Source organism: Myotis lucifugus, unplaced genomic scaffold (genome assembly GCF_000147115.1).
Source record: "Myotis lucifugus unplaced genomic scaffold, Myoluc2.0 scaffold_561, whole genome shotgun sequence".
Taxonomy (NCBI): Eukaryota; Metazoa; Chordata; class Mammalia; order Chiroptera; family Vespertilionidae; genus Myotis; species Myotis lucifugus.
In genome coordinates this window covers 189503-213493 of record NW_005871609.1, presented here as the reverse complement: position 1 = coordinate 213493, position 23991 = coordinate 189503, and the positions used below count along the sequence as shown (strand labels likewise).

Genomic DNA, 23991 nt, shown 5'->3' with positions numbered 1-23991 from the left:
CCATCCTGACCCGGCCCATGGCCTCCCGTCTCGGGAGCCCCGAACGTGGGTTCCCCGGCGCCCACCCCGGGTCTGAAGCCATCTGGCCGAGGGCGCGCGCCCCCACCCGCCTGCCCCTGACCCTGGCCCGCATGCCTGGCACGGACCCCTCGCCGGGGCTCCCCATCCCGGGGCTGAACCCCTCCTCCCCTCCCCAGATTACCTCATCCAGCCGGAGTCCTCCCTCCCCCCTCCCTCCCCGGGACCTGCTCCTCCGCCGCCTCCCTCTGGGGCAGATGTTCTGCTCTCGGGGCAGCGCTTCTCTTGGGCATCTCTCCGGCGCTGGCCTCATCCGGGCCACGCTCTCCTACCCCGGGGGGCCATGTCCCTCCCCACACCTCGCTTCCAAAAGCCTGCCGAACCCTCCCTGCCGACCCCCCCCTGCCGAACCCTCCCTGCCGAACCCCCCCTGCCGAACCCTCGCTCCATCCCGGCCCAGGTCCTGCGCTCCCAGCCACTCCCCCTTCCCTCACCTCCACCCCTCACCCTCCTCCCGCCCCCACCCCCCAGCAGGGAACATCCCTGCCCCTGCCTCCTGCTCCTGGCCCCCCTCACCGCCCCTCCCCTCCCTCTGCTCGGTGCCGCCTTGCACAGCAGCCCGCTTGCCCGTCTCGCAGAGCTCAGCGCCAGCCGGTGGCTGCAGGGGCTTCTCTGCCTCCGCCCCACGCTGTCCTCCCCTAGAATGAAGGCTTGGTGGCTTCTTGGCGGGGAGATAGTCCACTGTCCCCAGGCTCAGAGGAGCGGCTCCTCACCAGCCCCCCGAGAGGAGGCCCCGAGGCAGGCCCTGTGCGGGGAGGTGTTTGGGGGGCTCCGCAGCCCCTTTCCCAGGGGACGCAGCTGCTCCTACCCCACCCCCGGCGCTGCGCTGGGAGCGCGCAGCCTCCGACCTGGCTCCCTCCGGCCTGCTCCTCTTCTCCCGACATTTCTTTATTGACCCACCTTTCCCCGGCCAGCCCTGGGCATGGCAGGGGTGGGGGGAGCGGGGTCGGAGTGAGGAGAGGAGATAAGGGACAGGTTTCCTTCAGTGTGCGGTGGTGGTTGGCTTTCGCTGGGAAAGGCGGGGCTGGGAAGCACAGTTATTCCTTAGGAAGACTTGGGGTTCTCCCTCCCAGTCGAGACCCTTGCCCCTTCCCATTAGGACGGGGGTGAGGATAGGGGTGCTTTGATGAGCGCTGCTCAGCCTCCTTCAGCAAAATAGAAAGTTGCCCTGGGAGGGGAAGTTGAGTTCAGGTTCAGCCAGGGCCTTAGGCATTTATTTTCCGTTGGACGCAGGAGGGGGGAGTCTGAGTTGGGCGGGAGGAGAGGATGAGGGAGGCTAGGAAGAAGGGCAGTTGCTAGGGGCTCACGCGAAGGAGGGCATGGGGTTCTGCTCCGAGTGCTTTTGATTGAAACAGAAAGGGAAAGATAACCAGGCATTTCCTGCGTGCCTGCCGTTGGGGCGCACAGAGGATCCTGGGCAAACCCCTGGCCACGGCTGTGCCCCGCACCCCTTAGATTTCGCACAGACCCTGGGGAGGAGATCCCAGATCTCCCGGCCCCTGCCTCCAAGGAGCTGGCCTTTTCCAGCTGTTAGCCTTCCTGCCTCCTTTTAAAAGTCGTTTCTAAGGCAGCTCGATCCGATCCGGAGGCTGACTGCAGCCCGCCTGGTGATGGAGCGAGGAGGACATGATGGGGGCGTGTTCCTTGCTGTGTGGCTGGCTGCGGCTCCCTCTCCCTGCCTCTCTGCTCTCTCTCCACCTCCTTTCCCAGCCTCCAGAAGGCAGCTGTAGTCAGCAGGGTTGCTTGAGACTATGTTGGATGCTGTAGATGACTATTTTTTTTGAAAGGCCAATTCTGTATTTTTTAAGCTAACAACACAGATCCCATGTAGTTGGAGAACCAAAGGCCTCATACATGACAAAAAGACTGAACCGTTCAGGTTACTTGCATGGAGTTGGTGCTTAAATGTGAGTTGATTTTGCTTTTCTAAAAGATACAGCAGCAAAAAAAAAAGACATTTCATTTACCTGCTTATTTTTAAAATGGAGACTTGCCTGGTTATATGTGGAATTTTAGCCCCATGTATATTTGCGTATGTAAGAAAGTCCCTAATAGGAGAAGTTCGTCTATTGTCAGGGGACCTGAGAAGCGTTTTCCTCTGGTTCAGCATGCTTATGTGCTCTGTACAGAAGGATCAAGTTCACATCCCAAATGTTACCACATATTCAAAAACAGGGTTTCACAGTCCCAAAGACAGCATCTTAAGAGACTGGCGAGAAAGAGCCACCTGGATTCAGGGACCTAATGTCTGGGCACCAGGATATCCCGTCTTTGGTCTTCGATGTACCACCTTTCAAGTTTCCGTCCGTGCTCACATCTTCTCACCTAGGGCATTGTGCGTCCTGCAGTGTCCAGTGAGGGAAGCCTGTTCAGGAATTGCAGTTGTTTCAAATAAGTTATTTCATATTAGTAAGGTTTTTTTGCCTGAACAGTAGTTGCTACTTCATTCTGAGAAGAGTGGTTAACTGCTTACTCAGACGCCCGTCCTTTTTCTGCTTTGGGCTGAAATGAGCTGTTGTTTCGTGGGTCAGCTTTTCATGTGATAGTTGAGGCGCTCTCGCATGGGTTGGTGGTTTGGATTAGCGCTAACCCATAGTCTGGTTTATTGCTAACCCATCATGCTGATGCCCTTTGACCGGGTCGTCTTCAGTGTAGAAACCAAGCATTTTGTTACAGGGTCTTACAGATCGATGGTGAGGCCGACAGGGGGCTGGGAGCTCCCTGGGCAGCGCCCCCGCAGAAACCCAGGGTGGTTTCCGGATTCGTGCGCAGTTCTGTCCTCTCACTTGGATTCATGAACACGTGGCTTGTGACCCATGAATCAGGATTGTAACTTGGTCACAACAAAACCTAACTTAATACTAAGAGAACGAGTGAGCGGAGGTGGGTAGCAGGGAACAGAACTTCCAGGTCGCTTCCACGGGAGGCTTGTCCTTTGTTGATGCGTGTTCCTAACGTCCCGCCTCCAATCGCTCTCTTGGTAGCAGCTGCACATGAGTTCTTGAGGGCCACATTCTGTCAGAATGGGATTATTTACAAAAACATAGGTGTTGCTGATCTGTTCTGGCTTTCTGTGTGACAGCTAGGAAGTAGCATTAAAGTTTGATTTTCTTAAAAATATATTTTTATTGATTTCAGAGAAGGGAGGAGAGAGAGAGAAACATCAATAAGAATCATTGATCGGCTGCCTCCTTCACACCTCTCCCCTCCCCCACACTAGGGATCGAGCCCACAACCTGGGCATGTGCCCTGACAGGAATCGAACCGTGGCCTCCTGGTTCATAAGTCGATGCTCAACCACTGAGCCATACAGGCCGGGCATAAAGTTTGGTGTTTGTTGAGCGCTGTCATGCAGGAATCCCAGAGTCATGTTTTTGGGCCTTTCTTGTCGCCTGCCCAGAGTCAGGGCCCCGCGGCACTGAGGTTGTGTCAGGTGGTGTTAATGTCACTCTACTCTGCCTTCTACTTCAGTCTGCAGGCCGACGCTCTGCCCATGGAGCCAAACCAGTTAGGGCTTACTCTGCCACCTAAATACATAGGACACATCTCCGCCAGCTGGAATTGGAGCTGTTTTGATATAAACCCCAGAGATGGTTTATCAACAGTGCGTCTGTTTAGTAACTTCATAATTCAATTACTTCCCCTACCACCTCACAAAACATTAAAAGCAAACTTTCCACCCTGCTCATAAAATTCGGCAAAGCTTAATTAGAAATTAGTGGACACCGGATTGCAGTTGTGCCTGATCCATACGCACTCGGAGAAGGGAAGCTGAAGGGCAGGGCGCACGTTGTGTGTGTTTGCTTTCATTTGAGAGAGACTGCGGTGGGCGCTTGGGTTGTGCTTCGGAAAGATGGAGAATTCTGCAATCCTTTCCCTGTTTATCGGGCACATGGGCAAGAGTGGGCGTGGCTCCCCCATTGCCCGCGCAGCAAACGCTACGCAGGGAGAAGGAGAAGGCAGCGAGGACACTGGGCCGCAGTGGGAGTCAGTGGGCACGGGCTCTCCTCACACTCATCTCGTGCAGTCGTGGGGCCTCGGGCAGTTCACTGATTTTACCCTCGAACTTCTGACCTGTGAAATGAAAAGGTGAGCTTCACATATCAGCTCACCAGTCCTTTTCTACCCCAGTGCTCTGATTGCTTTCTATTATCTTAATTTTTTGGTCAAGTCAGAATTTCTTATTCTGAGTTTATTTAGAGTCAGAGTCAGGGAGTCTCTCTTTATTTTTTTCTTGTTTTTAAATATATTTTTATTGATTTCAGAGAGGAAGGGAGAGAGAGAGAGAGAAACATCAATGATGAGAATCATTGACCGGCTGTCTCCTACATGCCCCCTACTGGGCATCGAGCCTGCAACTCGGGCATGTGACCTTGATGGGAATCGAACCCGGGACCCTTCAGTCTGCAGGCCAACGTTCTACCCACTGAGCCACACCGGCTAGGTCTTTGGTTATTTTTAATGTCAGATTGTACATTTGCCCGTTTAACTGGCATCATTGGGAGGGCAACTATCACTTGGTAGGAAAGTTTTCTTTGCGTGAACAAAATATAAGGACTTACCTGTTGGAAAAAGTTCTTTGCTAAAGTTGACTGATTTTAATTATAAGAAAAATGAAGATCAAATTTTAAAAACAATTCATCTGGTGTTTAGAGTCCCTCTTGTTCGGTTAAATCTGTCTTCATGGTTCAGTGTTGTGGATTCATGGTTCGAAGGGGAAGTTATTTTCAGACTCGGTGTTGTGTTCCTCTAGACGTGTGAGCTTCTCAATGAAAAGAAGGATCCCGAAACGGATGTATTTGTGAATCCAGCGTGACGGCCACCAGGGGGGGCTGTGGTTGTGCTCGGAGAGGTGGCGCTTTGGTTGGTACTGAGCATGGGAAGGTGGTCTTTAGAACATCCCTCTCACTGAGAACCGCGTGAGGTAGTTTACCTTCCATCTAATTACCTTAAGGCACCGGCTCCCCTAGGAAGTCATTATTCACAAAATCATGATTCATCTTCTGCCTGGAAGTTGGGAAAAGAAAATACCCCGGTCCTGACTCAGTTCTCATCTGCCCGCTCACCTTGGAGCCCTGTCCATCGAGCTGTGCAGACTCCACACGCACGGCCCTCCAGGCCCTGAGGCTGGAGGGGTGCCCCTGGAGGGGGTGCCTCTGGAGGGGGTGCCCCTGGAAGGGGTGCCTCGGTGCTTTGCTTGCTCCCAGGCATCACATCCTCACTCCATGCCTCTCTTTTGAGACTGTGTTTAATGGTAGGTCTCCTAATTAAGAGCTCTCTGTGCCTGCCCACATTCCCCTAGTGTTGGCAGGGAACTTTTTCTAGATTTACCTGAAGCCTTCTTGTCACTTCCCGTTCTCCTGCCTCGGTGGAGAGCCCAGGGCGCAGACCTGTGAGGAGGGGGAAGCTTGGGCCTGTCCCTAGTCTGGGGAGGAGTTGTTCTAGGGTTGCTGTGAGGGAACCTTTTTTATGCATATGTTACTTTCTGGTATTAAGAAAGTCCAATTACTCTGACATGTGGCATCTACATTTTAATAGGATTCTGAACCCTGTAGGCACTAGGTCGAGGGGGCTAAAGAGTTCACGTTAAAAAGTATTTGTTTGGGTCTTAACCAGGTTGTTTTTAAAGCTTGATAAGTAAAACCTTATCTGGAGTAAATCACAGACTGGTGATTTTTATGGACCGGTAGGTTGTGAAGACAATCAATGAAATATTACTTGCTCCTAAAAATAAATTGTATCAGGTTTTAAAACATAGACTGAATGAAAGTTAATTGAGATTTGAATGAACTTTTTGATTAGAAAATTCTTTGGGAAGTTCTAGAAATTACTGAGTTGTTAATACTCTTGTAGGCTCCAATATTTCTTGGGAAGTTCAGGAATTGGAGAGGCTTCTAGCGTAGGTTCAGAATAGGCAAAAAACATTTTCTGGAAAATGGAGCTTCACTTTAGTTTCTGTTAAGTCAGTGCTCAAAACACAGCCTGTCCTTTGGTGGGTCGATGTGCGGCCGGCTGGAGGAAACGCACTCTTATTCGGAAAAAGGGATCTTCGCGCCTTCACCTGGGCCCAGATGGTTCATCGATCACGTGGAGATGAGAGATGAGGCAGGCAGACAAAGGGCTACTTTTTTGTTCTTGTCATTCACTGGCTGTGAAGAACAGGAGCTTTATGGCATGCCTTGCAGAGAGCTGGCTGCACCCCTCACCTGAGCGGTGGCTTTATGGCCGCCTCTAATTGCGGGCATTGATGACCGGGGGATGCCCTGGCCCTGTGGTGAGGTGGATTACGTTGGGAATGGAGAGGGAAAGGGGTCTTTTGTTACTCTTTTCATTTCCCCTCAATCAGGTCTCTTAGAAAGCCCCCAGGAAAGGCACCGACCCTTGGACCAGGGAATGACATCCCATAAAATGGTTCTTTATGTTTTTAAAAAGGATGAGCTGCTTTTCTTGACCTCTCCAAAGACATCCATACTACCACTGTTAAATATTTCAAGGAGCTTTGTACCTTGTCAGGTTACACGGCAGGGGAAGCCACCGGGCGGTAGCCTCTGCCAGACATTGACTTTTCACGACGTTTTGAAGACATTGAAAGGAGAATTTTGGTGTGTGACTTGACGTTGTGTTGGGTGGCCTAAATTCCCTCGTAGGGTTAGTACAGAGCTTGTCAGAGGCCAGACTTGGTTTAACTTGTTAGATGTTGAATGTACTACCTAATGAGTTTTAACAGTTAAAGACAGAAATGTAAGAGTTAGTTGACAGTTTTCTGTGCTCTGTATGAAAATTCCCCTTTCTTTGAAATGAGTAGTTGTTTTTCTATTTGACAAATAAACGGAAGGGATTTCCCCAGATAGCTTTCCTTTCATACTGCTGCAGCAGTGCCTTGTGTGGTCCTGGGGTAGGATTTATTCTACAGACATTGATTTCTGGAGTTGCGGGTTCTCCCATATATTATCTCTGTTTCCTTGCATTTCTGTTTTTGTGTTTGGTGGGGATGTTTGGGCATGGACTTGTTGATGTCTTTTAGCTAAGAAATGTGAACCTCTAACATGCGAGCTGTTTTAGAGAGCCACCCCTGGCACCCATGCTTCTTACTTTATGGCATTACAGGAATTGGGGCTTTCTGTCTTAAACTAGGAGAGTAATGTTACTTGTGAGGAATGTTTTTGGAGAAAATTTTTTTCATTAAGCTCTCCTTTGTACTATCTCATTTCTTAAAACTGGGGAGAAATTAATCACAAATATCTGTAATATCTATACTGAGAGGAAGGAATATTTACTTGTGCCTATACTCAAATTCTGTTCCTCCATGAGTATTAACGAATTTTTAGATCAAACACAAACGTGCAACATTGTCCCTAGATTATTGCCTTTAATTATAAGCAGTAAAACCATGTGGATAGCATCTCTTTAAGCTTAGCTAATGAGGAAATCCTTTTGTAATCTCTCCAGCTAGGATTTCTTATTTATGCATATATAAATACCTGTGCAAAGGGGGAGACTCATTATCTAATCTGCAATAGTATGAGATAATATGACACTGTGGTCTAATTGAGATCTGTTAAAATCCTGGGCTCTGCATTCAGACGGCCTAGGTTCAGATCCTGGCTCCGCCATTGATTAGTTGAATGACCTTCGGAAAATTTCTTAGCCTCTCCATGCTTCCGTTTCTTCATTTGTAAATTACCAGCAATCATGCTTAATAAGATTATTGTGAAACTCAGTTGAAATTATGCATGCAAAGTACTTAGCATTTTGCCTGCTGGTAGAAACCCCTCATTATTATTAGGATTCAGAGATTGAAATGACATGAATGCTACAATCTTTTTTTCACCAAGATAACTGGTTTTCATGACTTTGAGGTATACAGATACTAGTATACCTACTTGAGTGCTATAATCATGACTTTTGAATCTTCTTTTTTTTTTAAAAAAAAAAATCCTCACCTGAGGATCTGGAGGATTTCCCCCCATTGATTTCTAGAGAGAGTGGAAGGCAGGGAGGGGGGAGAGAGAGAGAGAGAGATCCAACAGATGAATTGGTTGCCTCCCGCACATGTCCCTACTGAGGCTGGGGAACCGGCAACCGAGATACGTGCCCTTGAACAGGAAATGAGCCCAGGACCCTTCTGTCCGCAGGCTGACGCTCTAACTACTGAGACAAACCAGGTAGGGCTAAAATGTTCTTTCTTATTTTTTTTAAAAAATATATATTTTTATTGATTTCGGAGAGGAAGGGAGAGGGAAAGAGAGAGAGAAACATCAGTGATGAGAGAGAATCACTGATCAGCTGCCTCCTGCACACCCCACACTGGGGATCGCCCAGGCATGTGCCCTGACCCAGAATCGAACCGTGACCTCCTGGTTCATAGGTTGATGCTCAACCACCGAGCCACTCTGGTCGGGCTTAGAATGTTCTTGATTTTAGTCTGAGTATTAAGTTCATCAGTAAGCTAGAACCACACTGAAGGCCAGCCATTCATCTTGGTAACTGTACATTGGCGTCCACCTAGAGCATAATTAGAGATAAGGCCAAAAGGGAGGAGAAAGAACGGGACAGTAAATAGGAAGGTGGAACCCTGCGAATACAGAGCCTCTGCCAGGACAGCTGTGTGGGAGTGCTGCTTTGGTCGCTGTAACCAGTGTCCTTATGTTTTGTTTTGTTTTGTTTTTTTAATATATATTTTTTAAATTTCTTTATTGGTTAAGGAATTACAAATGTGTCCTCATCCCTCCATTAACCCCCAACCTCCCCGCCCCCTCCCCCCCAATCACGCTCTCATCCCCCTGTTGTCCGTGTCCATTGGTTTGGCTTATATGCATGCATACAAGTCCTTTGGTTGATCTCTTCCCCTTATCCCCACCCTCCCCTACTTTCCCTCTGGGGATTGATAGTCTGATCGCTGTTTCTCTGTCTTTGGATCTGTCCCTGTTCATCAGTCTATGTGGTTCTCTATATTCCACTAATGAGTGAGATCATGTGGTATTTATCTTTCTCTGACTGGCTAATTTCACTTAGCATAATGCTCTCCAGTTCCATCCATGCTGTTGCAAATGACAAGAATTCCTTCTTTTTTACCGCAGCGTAGTATTCCATTGTGTAGATGTACCACAGTTTTTAATCCACTCATCTGCTGATGGGCATTTAGGCTGTTTCCAGATCTTAGCTATGGTGAATTGTGCTGCTATGAACATAGGAACATGCTCAAAGTCACTGATCATCCGAGAGATGCAAATCAAAACGACAATGCGGTACCATCTCCCACCTGTCAGAATGGCCATCATCAACAAATCAACAAACGACAAGTGTTGGAGAGGATGTGGAGAAAAAGGAACCCTTCTGCACTGCTGGTGGGAATGCAGACTGGTGCCGCCACTGTGGAGAACAGTATGGAGTTTCCTCAAAAAACTAAAAATGGAACTCCCATTTGACCCCGTGATCCCACTTCTAGGAATATATCCCAAGAAGCCAGAAACACCAATCAGAAAGGATATATGCACCCCGATGTTCATAGTGTCCTTATGTTTTACGGTTGTGAGGACTTGACGACCCCCTGCAGCAACTCTGAGGCTCTTCAGGGTTTCTGGGCCCCAGGTTTAGACCCGTTAGTCTGTACTGGGGAACTGTTTGACATTTGTTCTCAGGTTTCTGCTTGGGGAGAGTAAGTCTACAGAGATCAGTGCAATTAACAGTGTAATTACGAGGACATGCTAAGCCGTCGGTTACAATTTCTGGGGGTTGGAACTTAATTTGAGAAAAATAACCACAAATAGAATAGTCAAAAGCATTAAAGTTTTTGATTTTTCAATTACAGTTAATATTCACTATTATATTATTATTATTTTTTAAAATATATTTTTATTGATTTCAGCGAGGAAGGGAGAGGGAGAGATAGAAACATCAATGATGAGAGAGAATCATTGATCAGCTGCCTCCTGCATGCCCCCTACTGGGGATCGGCCCGAAACCTGGGCATGTGCCCTTGACGGGAATCGAACCTGGGACCCTTCAGTCCACAGGCTGATGCTCTATCCACTCAGCCAAACCAGCTAGGGCAATATTCACTATTATATTAATTTCAGGTATATAGCGTAGTGGTTAGACATTTGTGTAACTTAAGAAGTGATCCCCACAATAAATCTAGTCCCCCCTCTGACACCGTAAATAGTTATTATTCACGATATTCCCTGAGCTGTGCTGTACACCCCCACAGGTTAAAGTTTAAGAATAACTAGGAGCGGATAGTATGCTTAAGAAGGAAAACACAGTTCTGCTCTCTCTCTCATAAAAAAGGTTTGCTAAAACACTTAATATACTGCCTTTTACAGAGGAAGAAACTGAGGCACAGGCAAGTTAAACAGTTTTCCTTAAGTCATATGGCTAGTAAGCGGCTGAGCTGGACTTCAAATCCAACCTGTGTTTGTTTGAACGCTCATTCATCTTCTCTGTACTGTGCTGTCTTCAATGCCTTTCTCTTCTCACACCGTACAGTTTCTGAGCTTGTCCCTGATGTTTGTGAGTGTTTATGTAATCTGGCCATGCTTTTCTGTTTTTACTGGCCTACTTTAAATTTCCATGGCTTTTGCATGGATTGTTACCATAATCTGGCTGCTTCCCTTTACACTGTACACAGTGTTACTCATGGTTTTCTTAAATTCACTTCTGATTATGTCACTTCCCTCTTAAAATCCTTTGACTTCTCACTGAATATAAAATAAGATTTAAAATGATCAGCCCTTCAGAGTCTGGCGGGCCTGCAGTTGTACATTTTGAACATTATCTTTTGAACACACATTCACATTTATGTGCTTCCATCATCTTGGACTACCAGTCGGTTGTGTGGTCTCCACACCTGTGTGTACCTGCTTTACACCTGCTGATGCCTCTTCTGGGCCCTAAGCCTTTCCCATCATGCCCTGCCTCTGGCTCATTTCATTTAGCTTTCATGACTCAGCTCAGATCCACAGATCCCAACTCTATGGACTTTTTACAGATACCACTTCTGGTTGAAACTCAACTTCTTATTTCCTGTTTTATTTGCTTGTTTGTTTTTGGCACTTTACGTGTACCCTTAAAGTATTTACTTCAGGATATTTTTCTTTTCTTTTTTTTAAAAAAAGTTGATTTTTAGAGAGGGAGGAAGGGAAAGAGAGAGAGACATCGGTGTGAGAGGCATTGATTGATATGAGAGACATCGATCAGTTGCCCGAAGGGATCGATCCCACTCAGACCACGACGTCTGGTGGGTTTTATTATATCTGTCGTTCCTCCATTAGGTTGTGATTTCTTTAAGACATGGGCCATTTCTAAGTCATTTATGTTGTATATTGTTTACAGTGGTGACATTTCATATAGTTTATCAGTGAATGTTTATTGAATTGGAAATTGATGTCGTTAACAACTTTTGAGAATACATTGCAAGGACATATTAATATAAGCTATAATGTTGTACAAGTCTATTAGCAGGATAATTTTTTTAGTGTGTTTTTAGAGAGACAGGAAGGGAGAGAGATAGAGAGACAGAAACATTAATGAGAGAGGAACATCATCAGTTGGCTGCCTCCTGCATGCCCCCTACTGGGGATCAAGCCTGCAACCCTGGCATGTGCCCTGACTGGGAACTGAACTGGTGACCTCTTGGTTCCTGGGTCTTCACTTAATAGCTGAGCCACAACGGCCGGGCAGCAGGATAATTTTGAGAAAAAAAATGTTTTGTTTTTTATTTTAGAGAGAGCTAAAGAAATCAATTAGTTGTTCCACTTATTCATGCACTCATTGGTTGCTTCTTGTTGTTCCCTGACCGGGGATCAAACCCGTAACCCTGGCCCATCAGCACAATGCTCTAACCAACTGAGCTACCAGGCCAAGGCGAGAAATTTTTAAACAATAGTAAACTAACAAGTATCAGAGGAAAGTCTTAAGAGCCATTGTACTGATTGGGGTTTTAAAAGTGATGTCGTGGTGCCCGAGTGGGATGGCGCCATCGCTCACAGGTAACCTGGCACTGAGTCTCCTGGAGTGTTGCTTCCATCTCTAGGCTCCTCAGCTTACATGGGGAGGGCACCTCGGAGACGGTTCTGAGGAGACCCCGAAGTCGGCTGCGTAATTGGAAGTCAGTCCTGGGAGGATTGGTTGGGAGAATGAAGGTTGAGAGGCAGCTTCATAACTCTTCAAAAAACATGAATGGATCCATTATTAGGAATAGTAACCATGGTAGCTGTAAGGTTCCCAAATTTTACGATCTTCTCTGGAGGTGAATTTTTCAAGTACAGTCCTGCCTATATATGTATGATATAAAATGCCCTTTCAAGCTAACTTCTCATTCTGTGAGTCAATAAGTATATTTTTATTCAGATCCTAGAGGGCATGGATCAGGTTTTGTACTTATTGATGTCGACCCAAGGGTCCTTGGGCCTCATTGGCTCCCTAAGAAGTATTTGTTCGAATTGTCCATTTATGGCAATTATGAACTTTCAGTAGTAAATGCCGGAGAAATGCTATGGAATGATTTTATAGTGGTTTTATAGGTTTTAGTAAATGGGGCTAGGAGAGAAATCCTAAACATTAGGAGAAACCAGGGAGAACAGTCGGTGTGGTTTCAATATCGGAAACGAGTAAGCACTTGCAGCTTTTATGCCCATTTTCAGGTGTAGTTTAGAGAGATGTGCTGGTAAGGCTCTCACTGCTCGTGGATGCATTATTAGCCAGCGCTTTGTAAACCCTTTCCCATCTGAAGTGCATTTGCTTCCTGTGAATGAGGATTGCCAAGGCCTCTGACCCTTAGCTCCGAGGCTGTGTGGAGGGCTGCGTCACTCAGAATGAAACCTTGAGGAGAGGTTGGGTTGCAGAGCGCATTTCCTGTACAGTCAGACTGAAAACGGAGTTGGGATTATTCATGTAGATTACCAAAGGTCTGGGCAGACGGCTGTTAAACACCAACTTGTTTCTTACCAACTCTTAGTTCTGAAACCTTGATTGGGTTATTGAAGCTTTAGGACCTTTAATTTAGTACTGGAATTGTGTATAAATTCCTTCTATTGGTGAATTGATACTTCATTTACTTAAGGTTATTTACATATAATGAATATTTTCTAAGTTTCATGATAGGAAATGCTGCTCACTCTTAACCAGATAACCTCATACAATGGAGTTTGAAGGCAAAGCTGGATTGGTACAGGAATTCTGCAAGTGATGGCAGAGTGAAGGGCGGCCGATTCCCTAATTGTAAAATTGGGTGTCCTTTGGGAAACTCCTGGAATTGGGAACATGAAAGATTCATACTTTTTCTATAACTTAATGGCTAGTCATACAGGTGTAATTCAGAAAGCAGAGGATAACTCTTATGATTCTTTATTCTACTTGACGGACTAGTGTTGGAGTAAAAAAGGAAATACCAGGGACTTGGAAAAAACAGGTTAATGCCCATAATGCAAGCTCCTCAGAACGTGACGGCGAACTTCCAGCTATGATTTGGTAGTCAGAGGAAGTCTGTTGGTTTTTCGAGATATTAAGAACATAGCCCTGGCTGGTGTGGCTCAGTGGATTGAGTGTCAGCCTGTGGACTGAAGGGTCCCAGCTTCAATTCCGGTCAAGGGCACATGCCCAGGTTGCGGGCTCAATCCCCAGTGGGAGACGTGCAGGAGGCAGCCAATCCATGATTCTCTCTCATCATTGATGTTTCTATCTCTTTCTCTCTCCTCCTTCCTCTCTAATATAAAAAATAGTAATAATAAATTTTAAAAAGAACATAAAATTTCCCAATTCATACATTGCACATTAATTCCTAAAAAATATTAGGTCAAAATTGTGTTGGCTGACTTGGTAGCTTTGTTTTGTTGGCAAAGGGAATGTTTACTTCTGTCATCTAACTTACCATTGCTCCTTCAGAAAACCGCCTCCTGACAGAACCTGTTCACCTGCAGAGGAAAGTGAATTAATTCCTCAGGATTACTCTTGTTGCTGTTGGTCATTCAGCAGCTCATCTTCCCAGAAGGAAAGATGCGATCTAAGTTTTGCTCCAAGATAAGAACAGCAAGCTGGGAGGAAAATTAGAAATCTATAGTCGAACTTTGTAGTTGAATGAACATATAGTGCAAAATGAAGTTAGCTCCTTAAAGTTGGCATATGGGGGATTACAACCTCTTATAATAAAAGAGCCATCCCTGAGAACAATGCTGGTGTTTAATTTTCCCGCCTATTCAAGTGGATCTGGGCATTTTTGCTCCTTTCCTATTATACCGAGAAGAAAGCCCTGTGAAGGTGATGCCAGCAGATAGACCAGCGTAGGCTTGGAGCCTAGGAGTCTGCTCATACACCTTTCTTGCTATTTCATTTTGGTTTTTCAGGATCCTGGCAAGTAATGTGGGGCATTGCCAAGAATCTGTATAGCTTGCTATCTGATGTAATGAGTTTATTTTGCTGTTTCTTTTTCCCAAGACAAATGAGCAGCTTACAGCTACCCCTTCTGAAGCAGGGTGGGCAGAGTACACCTGCCATTTGCTTACCTGTTTGAGCGTCTTTGCTTCTTGTTCTTGTTGAGCTGAAGTGAGGGTGAGAGTTGCTAGGTAGAATTCAGTTAAATATTTGAAAACACATCATTCTTGTGTGGGTGGAAATTTTACCAACTGTTACTGAAGAACCGTGTTTTGACTTTGTACTGTTTAATCCTAGGTGACTTTTGGGGTTATCATTTCTCAATATCAGGCAGGAATTATATTGAAAACAGTCTAGCCCTACCTGGTGTGGCTCAGTGGATAGAACGTCGGCTTGCAGACTGAAGTGTCCCAGGTTCAGTTCCAGTCAAAGGCACATGCCCAGGTTGCAGACTCGATCTCCATTAGGGGCATGCAGGAGGCAGCTGGTCAATGATTCTCTCTCATCATTGATGTTTCTATCTCTCCCTCTCCCTTCCTCTCTGAAATCAATAAAAATATATTTAAAAAATAATAAAACAGTTTAAATCTCTTCCTATCTGTTATGCATTCAAGCAACCATTGTTCTTTTTCATGCACCAATAGCAGAGAATTTGGATTTGGCCTACCCCTGTCAATCTGTTGACAAGACAGATGCTAGTTCAATAACTGCATAACTTTCTTGAGCATTTGGGTTTCAAAACTATCTTGGCTTAAGAAGTTTATCTCTTGGTGTCTGTGTATTTGACAATGCTTGACTATATTATACTTTTCCCTTCTTATAGATTTAACCGCATTATTGTTATATTCCACTTTTTGGAAGTGATACAGATGCTACTATATTTTCTTTTAAAACAAATGATGGTCCAGCCGTGCGGCTCAATGGTTGAGCATTCACCTATGAACCAGAAGGTCACTGTTCAATTCCCGGTCAGGGCACATGCCGGTTGCAGGCTTGATCCCCGGTGTGGGGAATACAGGAGGCAGCCGATCAATGATTCTCTCTCATCACTGATGTTTCTATCTCCTTCTCCCTCTCCATCTCTGAAATCAATAAAAATATATTGTAAAACAAATGATGAAAGAGTGCTTGCAAAGAAGTTGCTCTTCCCCCGAAGTGGCATTCATAGAGGACCAGGTGCCAGGGCACTGGCATTGCACATGTCCCTTCCCGTGTGGAAATGACTGTGTAATTTCTTCTCACCGAGCTCATCTTAAAACAGCACGACTGTTGGTCCTAAGGTTATGTATGATGCTTTGCAAGATTCTTTGGGAATCACATGTTAACAGTCGGTGTTGGGAGCATTTCAGGTAGTGCTCTCATCGACTGCTTTACTGAGTGTTGGGGCAGTGACACCAAGTGTAACGGGAGTCAAGATAGATTTCTGTTCTTCAGGTGGTAGCTGTCCCTTCCTTCACAAGGGAACTTAGGTGCCATCATGTCCTCTGCTGCCTTCTGCACTCGCCACTGTGTCTGCATCCCATCCCTGCTCAGCTACTCGGGCTCGTCTCTGCACTTCCCTCCTCTCTCCCGCATCGGCTTTCTCACAACTGGCTTGGTCTCATCAACATATAAAACTATCTTAATATAATCCTTTTTTAAAGTACATTTTAAAAATAAGTACTTTTATTGATTTCAGAGAGGAAGGGAGAGGGAGTGAGAGATCCAAACATCAATGATGACAGAGAATCATTGGTCGGCTGCCTCCTGCACGCCCCACACTGGGGATGGAGCCCACAATGCGGGCATGTGCCCTGACCGGGAATCCAACCCTGACCTCCTGGTTCATAGGTCGACGCTCAGCCACTGAGCCACGCCGGCCGGGCTCTAATCCTTTTTAAACAACCTGACCCCATGTCCTCCTCTAGCTACTACCCACTTTTCTGCAGCTTTTCACAGCAAAACTTCTTGAAAATGCGGTCTCCACGCTCTCACCGCGTATCCTGTCCTCAATCACTCCAGCTGGGCTTTTACCCCCATGACCACTGAGAAATCTCTCACCAAAGCCCTCAGGGGCCTCTCTCTGGCCACACTGAGTCCATCATCCTCAGTTCTCGTCCTAGCCAACCCTTGGGCAGCGTTCGAACCGGCTGACCACTGGCTTCTTGAAAGTCTTTCCTTGGGTTCTGTGACACTGCACTCAACCTGCGTTTCTTCTCCACTCGCCGGTTACTGATGCCCAGTGTTCTGTATGGCTTCCCCCTGCTTCCCCAGAGGGCGGAGGCGCGCTCTCGCTGGGTGGTCTCCGGGTCTCATCTCCGTGCCCAGGACTGTCACTCTGTCTGTCTCTGGTCCCAGGCTTGTGTGGCCACCTGCCTGCTTGACATTTCCGTTTGGCTAATAATGGCAATGGTCAGCATTTATTCCGTATTTATTGTGGGCCAGCAGTATTGTGAGTCCTTCACATGGGTTATTTCACCTGATCTTGACCGCCGTCTGAGGTGGCCACTGTCTCCCCAGGCAGGGGGACAGGTATGCACGAAGCACCTGAAGATCCAATAGGCGTCTCAGACTGCACATGCTCACAAAGTCTTGTTTTCGGCTCGCTCCTCGCTTTGGAATGACTGTGCTACTTACCCAGTTGCTCAGGCAGGAAATGTAAGAGTTATCCTTGATTTCTCTTTTATTCATATTCCGGATAACCCATCAGCAGAGTGCTTCTGCATGACCTCCAGAATACCAGAAACGCAGCTTCTCCAGTTCTGCCCCAACCCCCACACGCAGCCATCACAATCTTTTGGCTATTGGGGCACCTCCTTGCTTGTGTTCTCACCGCACTAACGGCTGTTCTTCACACAACTTTGTACGCCAAGAGTGAATCCCCCCCTTTGCCATCCTTCGAAAGTTAAATGAGGTTTTATTTTTTCTGCAGTGGCTTTCCTGACCCTTTTTCCTTAACCAGGGTAGATAGCTCTCTGCTGTGCTTCTGTATCCGTCCCTCTAGCATCGCGGGCATCACACTGTGTAACAAATATAATTTATTCACCTGTTGTTGATAGACTACCAGGTCCTTAAAGGCAGAAATTGCCTTTTATCTGTTTATCCCTGCACCCTGAGATGGAGCACATACACTGTCAATGAATGAATGGGTCTAGTCTGTCCTCCAAGCCTGAGCATGCTCTGTATGCATTCTTTTTTTTTTTTAAAAAAATATTTTATTGATTTTTTTACAGAGAGAAGGGAAGGGGATAGAGAGTTAGAAACATCGATGAGAGAGAAACATCGATCAGCTGCCTCCTGCACACCCCCCACTGGGGATGTGCCCGCAACCAAGGTACATGCCCTTGACCGGAATCGAACCTGGGACCCTTTAGTCCGCAGGCCAACGCTCTATCCACTGAGCCAAACCGGTCAAGGGCCTCTGTATGCATTCTTAAAAGGACAGTCACATTGTCTAATTCTTTGGAGCCCACAGTATATCCTACTACAGTGCTGTTACCACAGTAGGTACTTAATGTTTTTTAAAGTTATGGATTGCTTTTCCTTTATTTTCATTTTACAAACTTCTATTGAGTGCCAACTTTGTGCTGAATACTAGGAATACAAAGATGAGTAAGTGAAACTGCCTGCCTCGGAGAGGGAACATTCTAGAGGACACAGACATGAACACATTTTTAACCCCCTGTGCTAATTAAGTGTTAGTAATTGTGTGTGTACTATTATGTCTTTAAAATGCAACCTCAAGACCATGGTCCTTTAGAGCTTGTAGCAATAGAGACAAAGGGAAATATGCCAGCAGAGGTGAACTGGAGTACATTCCCAAAGGAGAGGGCTTCCTTTTTCTTTTTTAAAAAAATATTTGTATTGATTTCAGAGAGGAAGGAGAGGGAGAGAGAAACATCAATGATGAGAGAGAATCATTGATTGGCTGCCTCCTGCACGCCCCTTGCTGGGGATCGAGCCCTTGAGGAGAATCGAACCCTGACCCTCTGGTTCATAGGTCGACCCTCAATCGCTGAGCCACGCCAGCTCGCTTTCTTCATTGGAGCTGCTGAGATGACACTGTCTGCATGTTTCTTCATCTTTGGTTGTCCTCAGTAATCTCAGTTCTCCTGTGACCTCCTCATGTGGTGACACCATATATGATGATACCAAAATTAGAAGTCTCCAGAACAAAGAGTTTTAAACAGTATCAGGGTGGTTTTGATACTTCACTGTGTGGTTATTGATGTTACTTTCAGTTGGTTGATCAATAAACCTTTATAGTTGAAGAAATTTGATTTTTTCAAACTCTTAAGACGGAACAACGCAGAGACATCAGGATGCCGGGAGGGTGCCCAAGGGCTTGGTGGAGCTGCCGGTGACGCCAGGGCTCCGAGAGCTGCCGAGTCTCTTGTTAAAACAGAAGGAAGGCTGTGAGCAGGTGCCCCAGGCCTTTTTAGACCTGAGGCCAGAGCAGTGGAGCTCATGGAACAGAAGTTTCCAAGTAGCTCTGGGTTCCGCCCTCGCCTGACAGGTGAGGAGCTCTAGGTGAGTGAGTTTTGCTCTCACTACGGTACATTGGGAAGAATGTTTGGAAAGAACCAAAATCGATGTGGTTGGGTGTAGGGAGAAAAAGGCATTGAGGTCTAGCAGGTCACTGGTATTCTTAGAAACTGTGTCTCACCTGATCACTGCCTTTGATTTAGATCGTGATGACCTAAACTCTGCTTTCTAATGCTGCAGAGGTGCCTACTTACCAGACTGAGTGATGGAGGTAGTGCCATTCTTAGGAAGAATTTTGAAATTTGTTGAATATTTCTCCACAAACCATAGGAGGAAGAATGAACTCTTCCAAGATTTAAACAAATTTTAAATTCCAGAATATGAATAACATAGTACTTTATCTTTCACTGACATTTAAAAAAGTTTTTTTGTATTAATTTTTAGAGAGGAAAAGAACATTGATGGGAGAGCCGACCATCAGTCGGCTGCCTTCTGCATGCCCCCCCTACAGGGGATCAAGCTCGAAACCCCTGGCATGTGCCCTGACCCAACAGGAATCCAACCTGCCACCTGTCCGTGCACAGGATATCACCCAACCCACTGAGCCACATGGGCCAGGGCATTGTCACCGACATTCTACTGCCACTTGGCTGTGAACGAAGGCCGAGGCTGTCCCAGGCCTGCTTGCCTTCTGTGCTTATTGGGAGCAGGAGCCGTGTCTTACTCATCTCTGCATGTGGCGCGGATGGCATCACTATCCCACTGACAGATTCTGAATGGTTTTTGAGTGAATGAACAAGTAAAAGAAATAGTGCTTATTTGAAAAGTTGACTAGTGGTACATAATTTTTTTTAAACACAGAATTGTATGTATTTTTCTAAAACATCTTCATTATATTGCCCGGCCGGCATGGCTCAGGGGTTGAGCATCAACCTATGAACCAGGAGGTCACCAGTTCGATTCCCGGTCAGGGCACCTTCCTGGGCTGCAGGCTCCATCCCCAGTGTGGGGCGTGCAGGAGGAGCTGATCGATGATTCTTTCTCATCATTGATGTTTCTTGCTCTCCTCCCTTCCTCTCTGAAATCAATAAAAATATATTTTTAAAAAATAAAAATAACATAAAATGTCTTCATTATATTTTATATGTAAATGTTATCTTTAATAATTATTTTGGGTTCACTTATGTTTAGTGGAAAAAATATTCCTATTGCTTCATCACTTACAAATATAACCAGCTATTAAAGAATTAAAATTTTGCATTAAAATATAAATTATCAAATTTTAAGATACTTATGAATGAAGTAGAATTTACAAATAAAGGTATGTTGAGAAACTCTCAAATAACTGGTTGCCCTAGAGTTAGAGATAGGAGTAATAAAGAAATTCTATACATTTATTGTTTATATAATTAGATTTCACTTAGGATGTGACATTAGTTTAATTGCGTTCTTTAACATTTTTTATTTTAAATTACAGTTGCTGTACAATATTATATTAGTTTCAGGTATACAACTGTGTGATTAGACATTTATATAACTTACAAAGTGATCACCCCGCCAAATCTGGTTCCCATCTGACACCATAGAGTTATCACAGTATTATTAACTATGTTCTCTGTGCTGTAGTTTAGGTCCCTGTGACTGCTTGTTTTTTTGGGCGGGATGACATTGGTTAATAAAATTATGTAGGTTGCAGGGATACAATTCTGTAATATATCATCTGTATATTGTGTGCTCACCATCTCAAGTCAAATCTCCTTCCATCACCATTTATCCACCTGTTAGTCTCTCCTATCTTCCCCCACCCCCTTTACCAGACTGTTGTCTGTCTGTGGGGTTGTGTATTTGTTTGTTTACTTGCGCGTTTTTTGTCTTTTGTTGTTTTTTTTGCTTAATCCCTTCACCTTTTTCACTCAGCGCGCCTCCCCTATGACAGCAGTCAGTCCTTTCTCGTTATCTATGGGTCTGTTTCTGTTTTGCTTTGTTTTTGTTTCTTAGATTCCACATATAAGTGAAATTCTATAGTATTTGTCTTTCTCTGACTAGCTTATTTCTCTTAGCATAATACTCTCCAGGTCCATCAACACTGTCAGAAAGGGTAAGATTCCCTTTTTTTATGGCCAAGTAGTATTCCATTGTGTAAATGTACCACCCATGACTGTTCTGGCACTGCCAACTTGTACTTCTCAGTTCCGTCACTTTTTCCCCACATTCCCTCAACCCTCTCCTGTCTGGCAACCATCAAAATGTTCTTTGTATCTATGAGTCTGTTTCTGTTCTACTTGTTCATTTCTTTTGTTTTTGTTTTTTTTAGATGCCACATATCAGTGAACTCATCTGGCATTTGTCTTTCTCTGACTTAGTTCAATCAGTACTATACTCTGTTGGTCCAGCTATATTGTTGCAGATGGCAAGATTCATTCTTTTTCATGCCCGAGTCATATTCCATTGTATATATGCACCACTTCTTTACCCATCCATCTATTGATGGGCACTGAAGTCCCTATTGTAAATAATGCTGCAGTGAACATATGGATGGACATGTCTTTTCAATTGAGTGTTTTGGTTTCTTCGGATAAATACCCAAAAGTAGAATTGCTGGATCCTTTGTCTCCTGTTATAGCCTTTGTTTTAAAGTCTATTTTGTCTGGTATAAGTACTGCTACCCCAGCATTTGTTTGTTTGTTTGTTTCCATTTTCATGAAATATTTTTTCCCCATCCTTAACCCAGGACCCTTCAGACCTCAGGCCAACGTTTTACCCATCTTTACCCACCGAGCCAAACCAGTTAGGGCGCCACCATATGTCTTTGGAGCATTTAAGCCATTTGCACTTAAAGTAATTGTTAATAGGTATGTAGTTATTGCCATATTATTATTCACATTTTTAAATCCCCCCCCCCCCCCCCGGGTTTTTTTTAAAGAAATCCCCTTAACAATTTCCGGAAAGGTGGTTTGGGGGGGGAGAACTTCTTTAAATTTTTCCTGTCTGGGAAGTTCTTTATCTGTCTTCGATTTTAGAATTGGTAGCTTTACTAGGCAGAGTAATCTTGGTTGTAGGTCCTTGCTTTTCTTCACTTTGAATATTTCTTGGGATTCCCTTCTGGCCTGAAATGTTTCTTTAGAGAAATCAACTGGCAGTCTTATGGGAGCTCCCTTGCAGGTAACTAACTGCTTTTCTCTTGCTGTTTTTAAGATTCTCTCTTTGTCTTTAACCTTTGGCATTTTAATTTTGATGTGTCTTGGTTTGGGGTCTCTTTCAGTTTATCTTATTTGGTACTCTGCACTTCCTGGACTTCTGTGTGTCTTTCCTTCACTGAGTTAGGGAAGTTTTCTGTCATTTTTTCCAAATACATTTTCATTCACTTGCTCTCTCTTCTTCTTCTAGTACCTCTGTGATGCCAATGTTGGTATACTTGATGTTGACCCAGAGGTCCCTTAAACTATCCTCATTTTTAAAAAAATTGATTTTAGAGAGATATAGATAGAGAGGGGGAGAGAGAAACATTGATTTTGTTATTCCACTTATTTTTTTAATATATATTTTTATTGATTTTAGAGAGAGACACTGATCTGAGAGAGAAACATCGATTGGTTGTTTTTCACATGCAACCCAACCAGGAATCCAATGTGCAACCCAGATATGTCCTGACCTTTCGGTGCATGGGATGACACCCAACCAACTGATCCACACTGGCCAGGGCTGTTGTTCCACTTCCTTAAGCATTCATTGGTTGATTCTTGTATGTACCCTGGCTGGGGATCAAATCTACAACCTTGGGTATTGGGACAATGGTCTCACCAACTGAGCTACCCGAGTATGGTAAACGATCCTCATTTGGGGGATTTTTTTCTTTTGGCTGTTCTGATTGGTTGTTTTCTGCTTGCTTGTATTCCAGATGTTGATTTGACCCTCTGCTTCATCTGCTCCACTGTGGATTCCCTGTAGATTATTCATTTCAGTCACTGTATTTTTCATTCCTGACTGGTTCTATTTTATGTTTTCTATCTCTTTGTTGAAGTTCTAAGTTTCTCTACTTTTCCCCTAAGTTCATGGAGCATCCTTATAACCAGTGTTTTGGACTTTGCATCTGGTAGATTGCTTGTCTCTATTTTGTTTAGTTCTTTTTCTGGAGTTTTGTTCTGTTCTTTCATGTGGGACATGCTTCTTTGTCTCCACTTTTTGGCAGCCTCCCTGTGCTTGTTTCTCTGTATTAGGGAGAACTGCTATGTATTCCAGTCTTGGTAGAGTGGCTTTATGTAGTAGGTGATCTGCAGGGCCCAGTGGCACAGCCTCCCAGGTCACCTGAGCGGGTTGCTCCAGGTGTACCCTGTGTAGTTGCAACTCCTGTTGTAGTTGAGCCTTTATAGCTGTTGGCTCATCAGTGGGAGGGATTTACCCCCAGGCTGATCGGCTGCAGGGACTGGCTGCCGCCACTTTAGAGGGTCAGCTGTGCAGGGGTCACTCCATGGAGCAGGACTCACGTTAGTGGGTTCAAATATCTGCTGAGTCCTCCCCTGGAGGGTGTCACTCGTGGGGGTGGTTAGGTGGTGCTTTGACAGGGTCTGAAGCTGTCCACTGGGTGTGCTGGCTCTGGGGCCTGCTGGGAGGTGCAGGCCAAGGTCAGCTGCTGCCTGTGCCTTGCCAAGGGCACTTGGCATGAGCTACTTGTGCTGGGCTTGGAGGTGCCTGGGAGAGGCCCAGCTTCGAACCAAGACGGATGGCTGCTAGTGGCGAGCCTGGGGCCACTTAGCCAAAGAGGTATGGGACATGCTGAAGACAGATGTGGTTTGCATGAGAGATTTTTAGGAAAGTTGGCAGCGTAAGTCAAGATAGGCCGGTTCTATGGCAAAGCCACTGGAGGGGGCTTGGGTGGGCCTGCAGGTTGGGGGTGGGGAGGACTGGGTCTTAGGGAATCACCAGGGCTGGGCAAATAGTGAGCCAGGTTCATGAAGACTTAGATATTGCACTGCCTGTTGGCTCTATGGTGGGGAGGGCTCAGAAAGGAACAGTGGCCTCTGCCAGCACTTCTGTCTGGGAAAAAGCTGCCCCTTTAAACCTCACCCTAATGCCAGACAA

At 45.5% G+C, this 23991-nt stretch overlaps 1 protein-coding gene across 1 annotated transcript in view; it reads left to right on the top strand.

The window, feature by feature from the left end:
* The first annotated feature begins 361 nt into the window (after positions 1 to 361).
* Positions 362 to 23991, top strand: part of KMT2A (lysine methyltransferase 2A) — a 90886-nt gene continuing 67256 nt past the window's right edge. Inside the window, 2 exon segments of the mRNA XM_023745618.1 lie at positions 362 to 478; positions 1866 to 1985. Coding sequence (XP_023601386.1) covers positions 362 to 478; positions 1866 to 1985 — 237 coding nt within the window.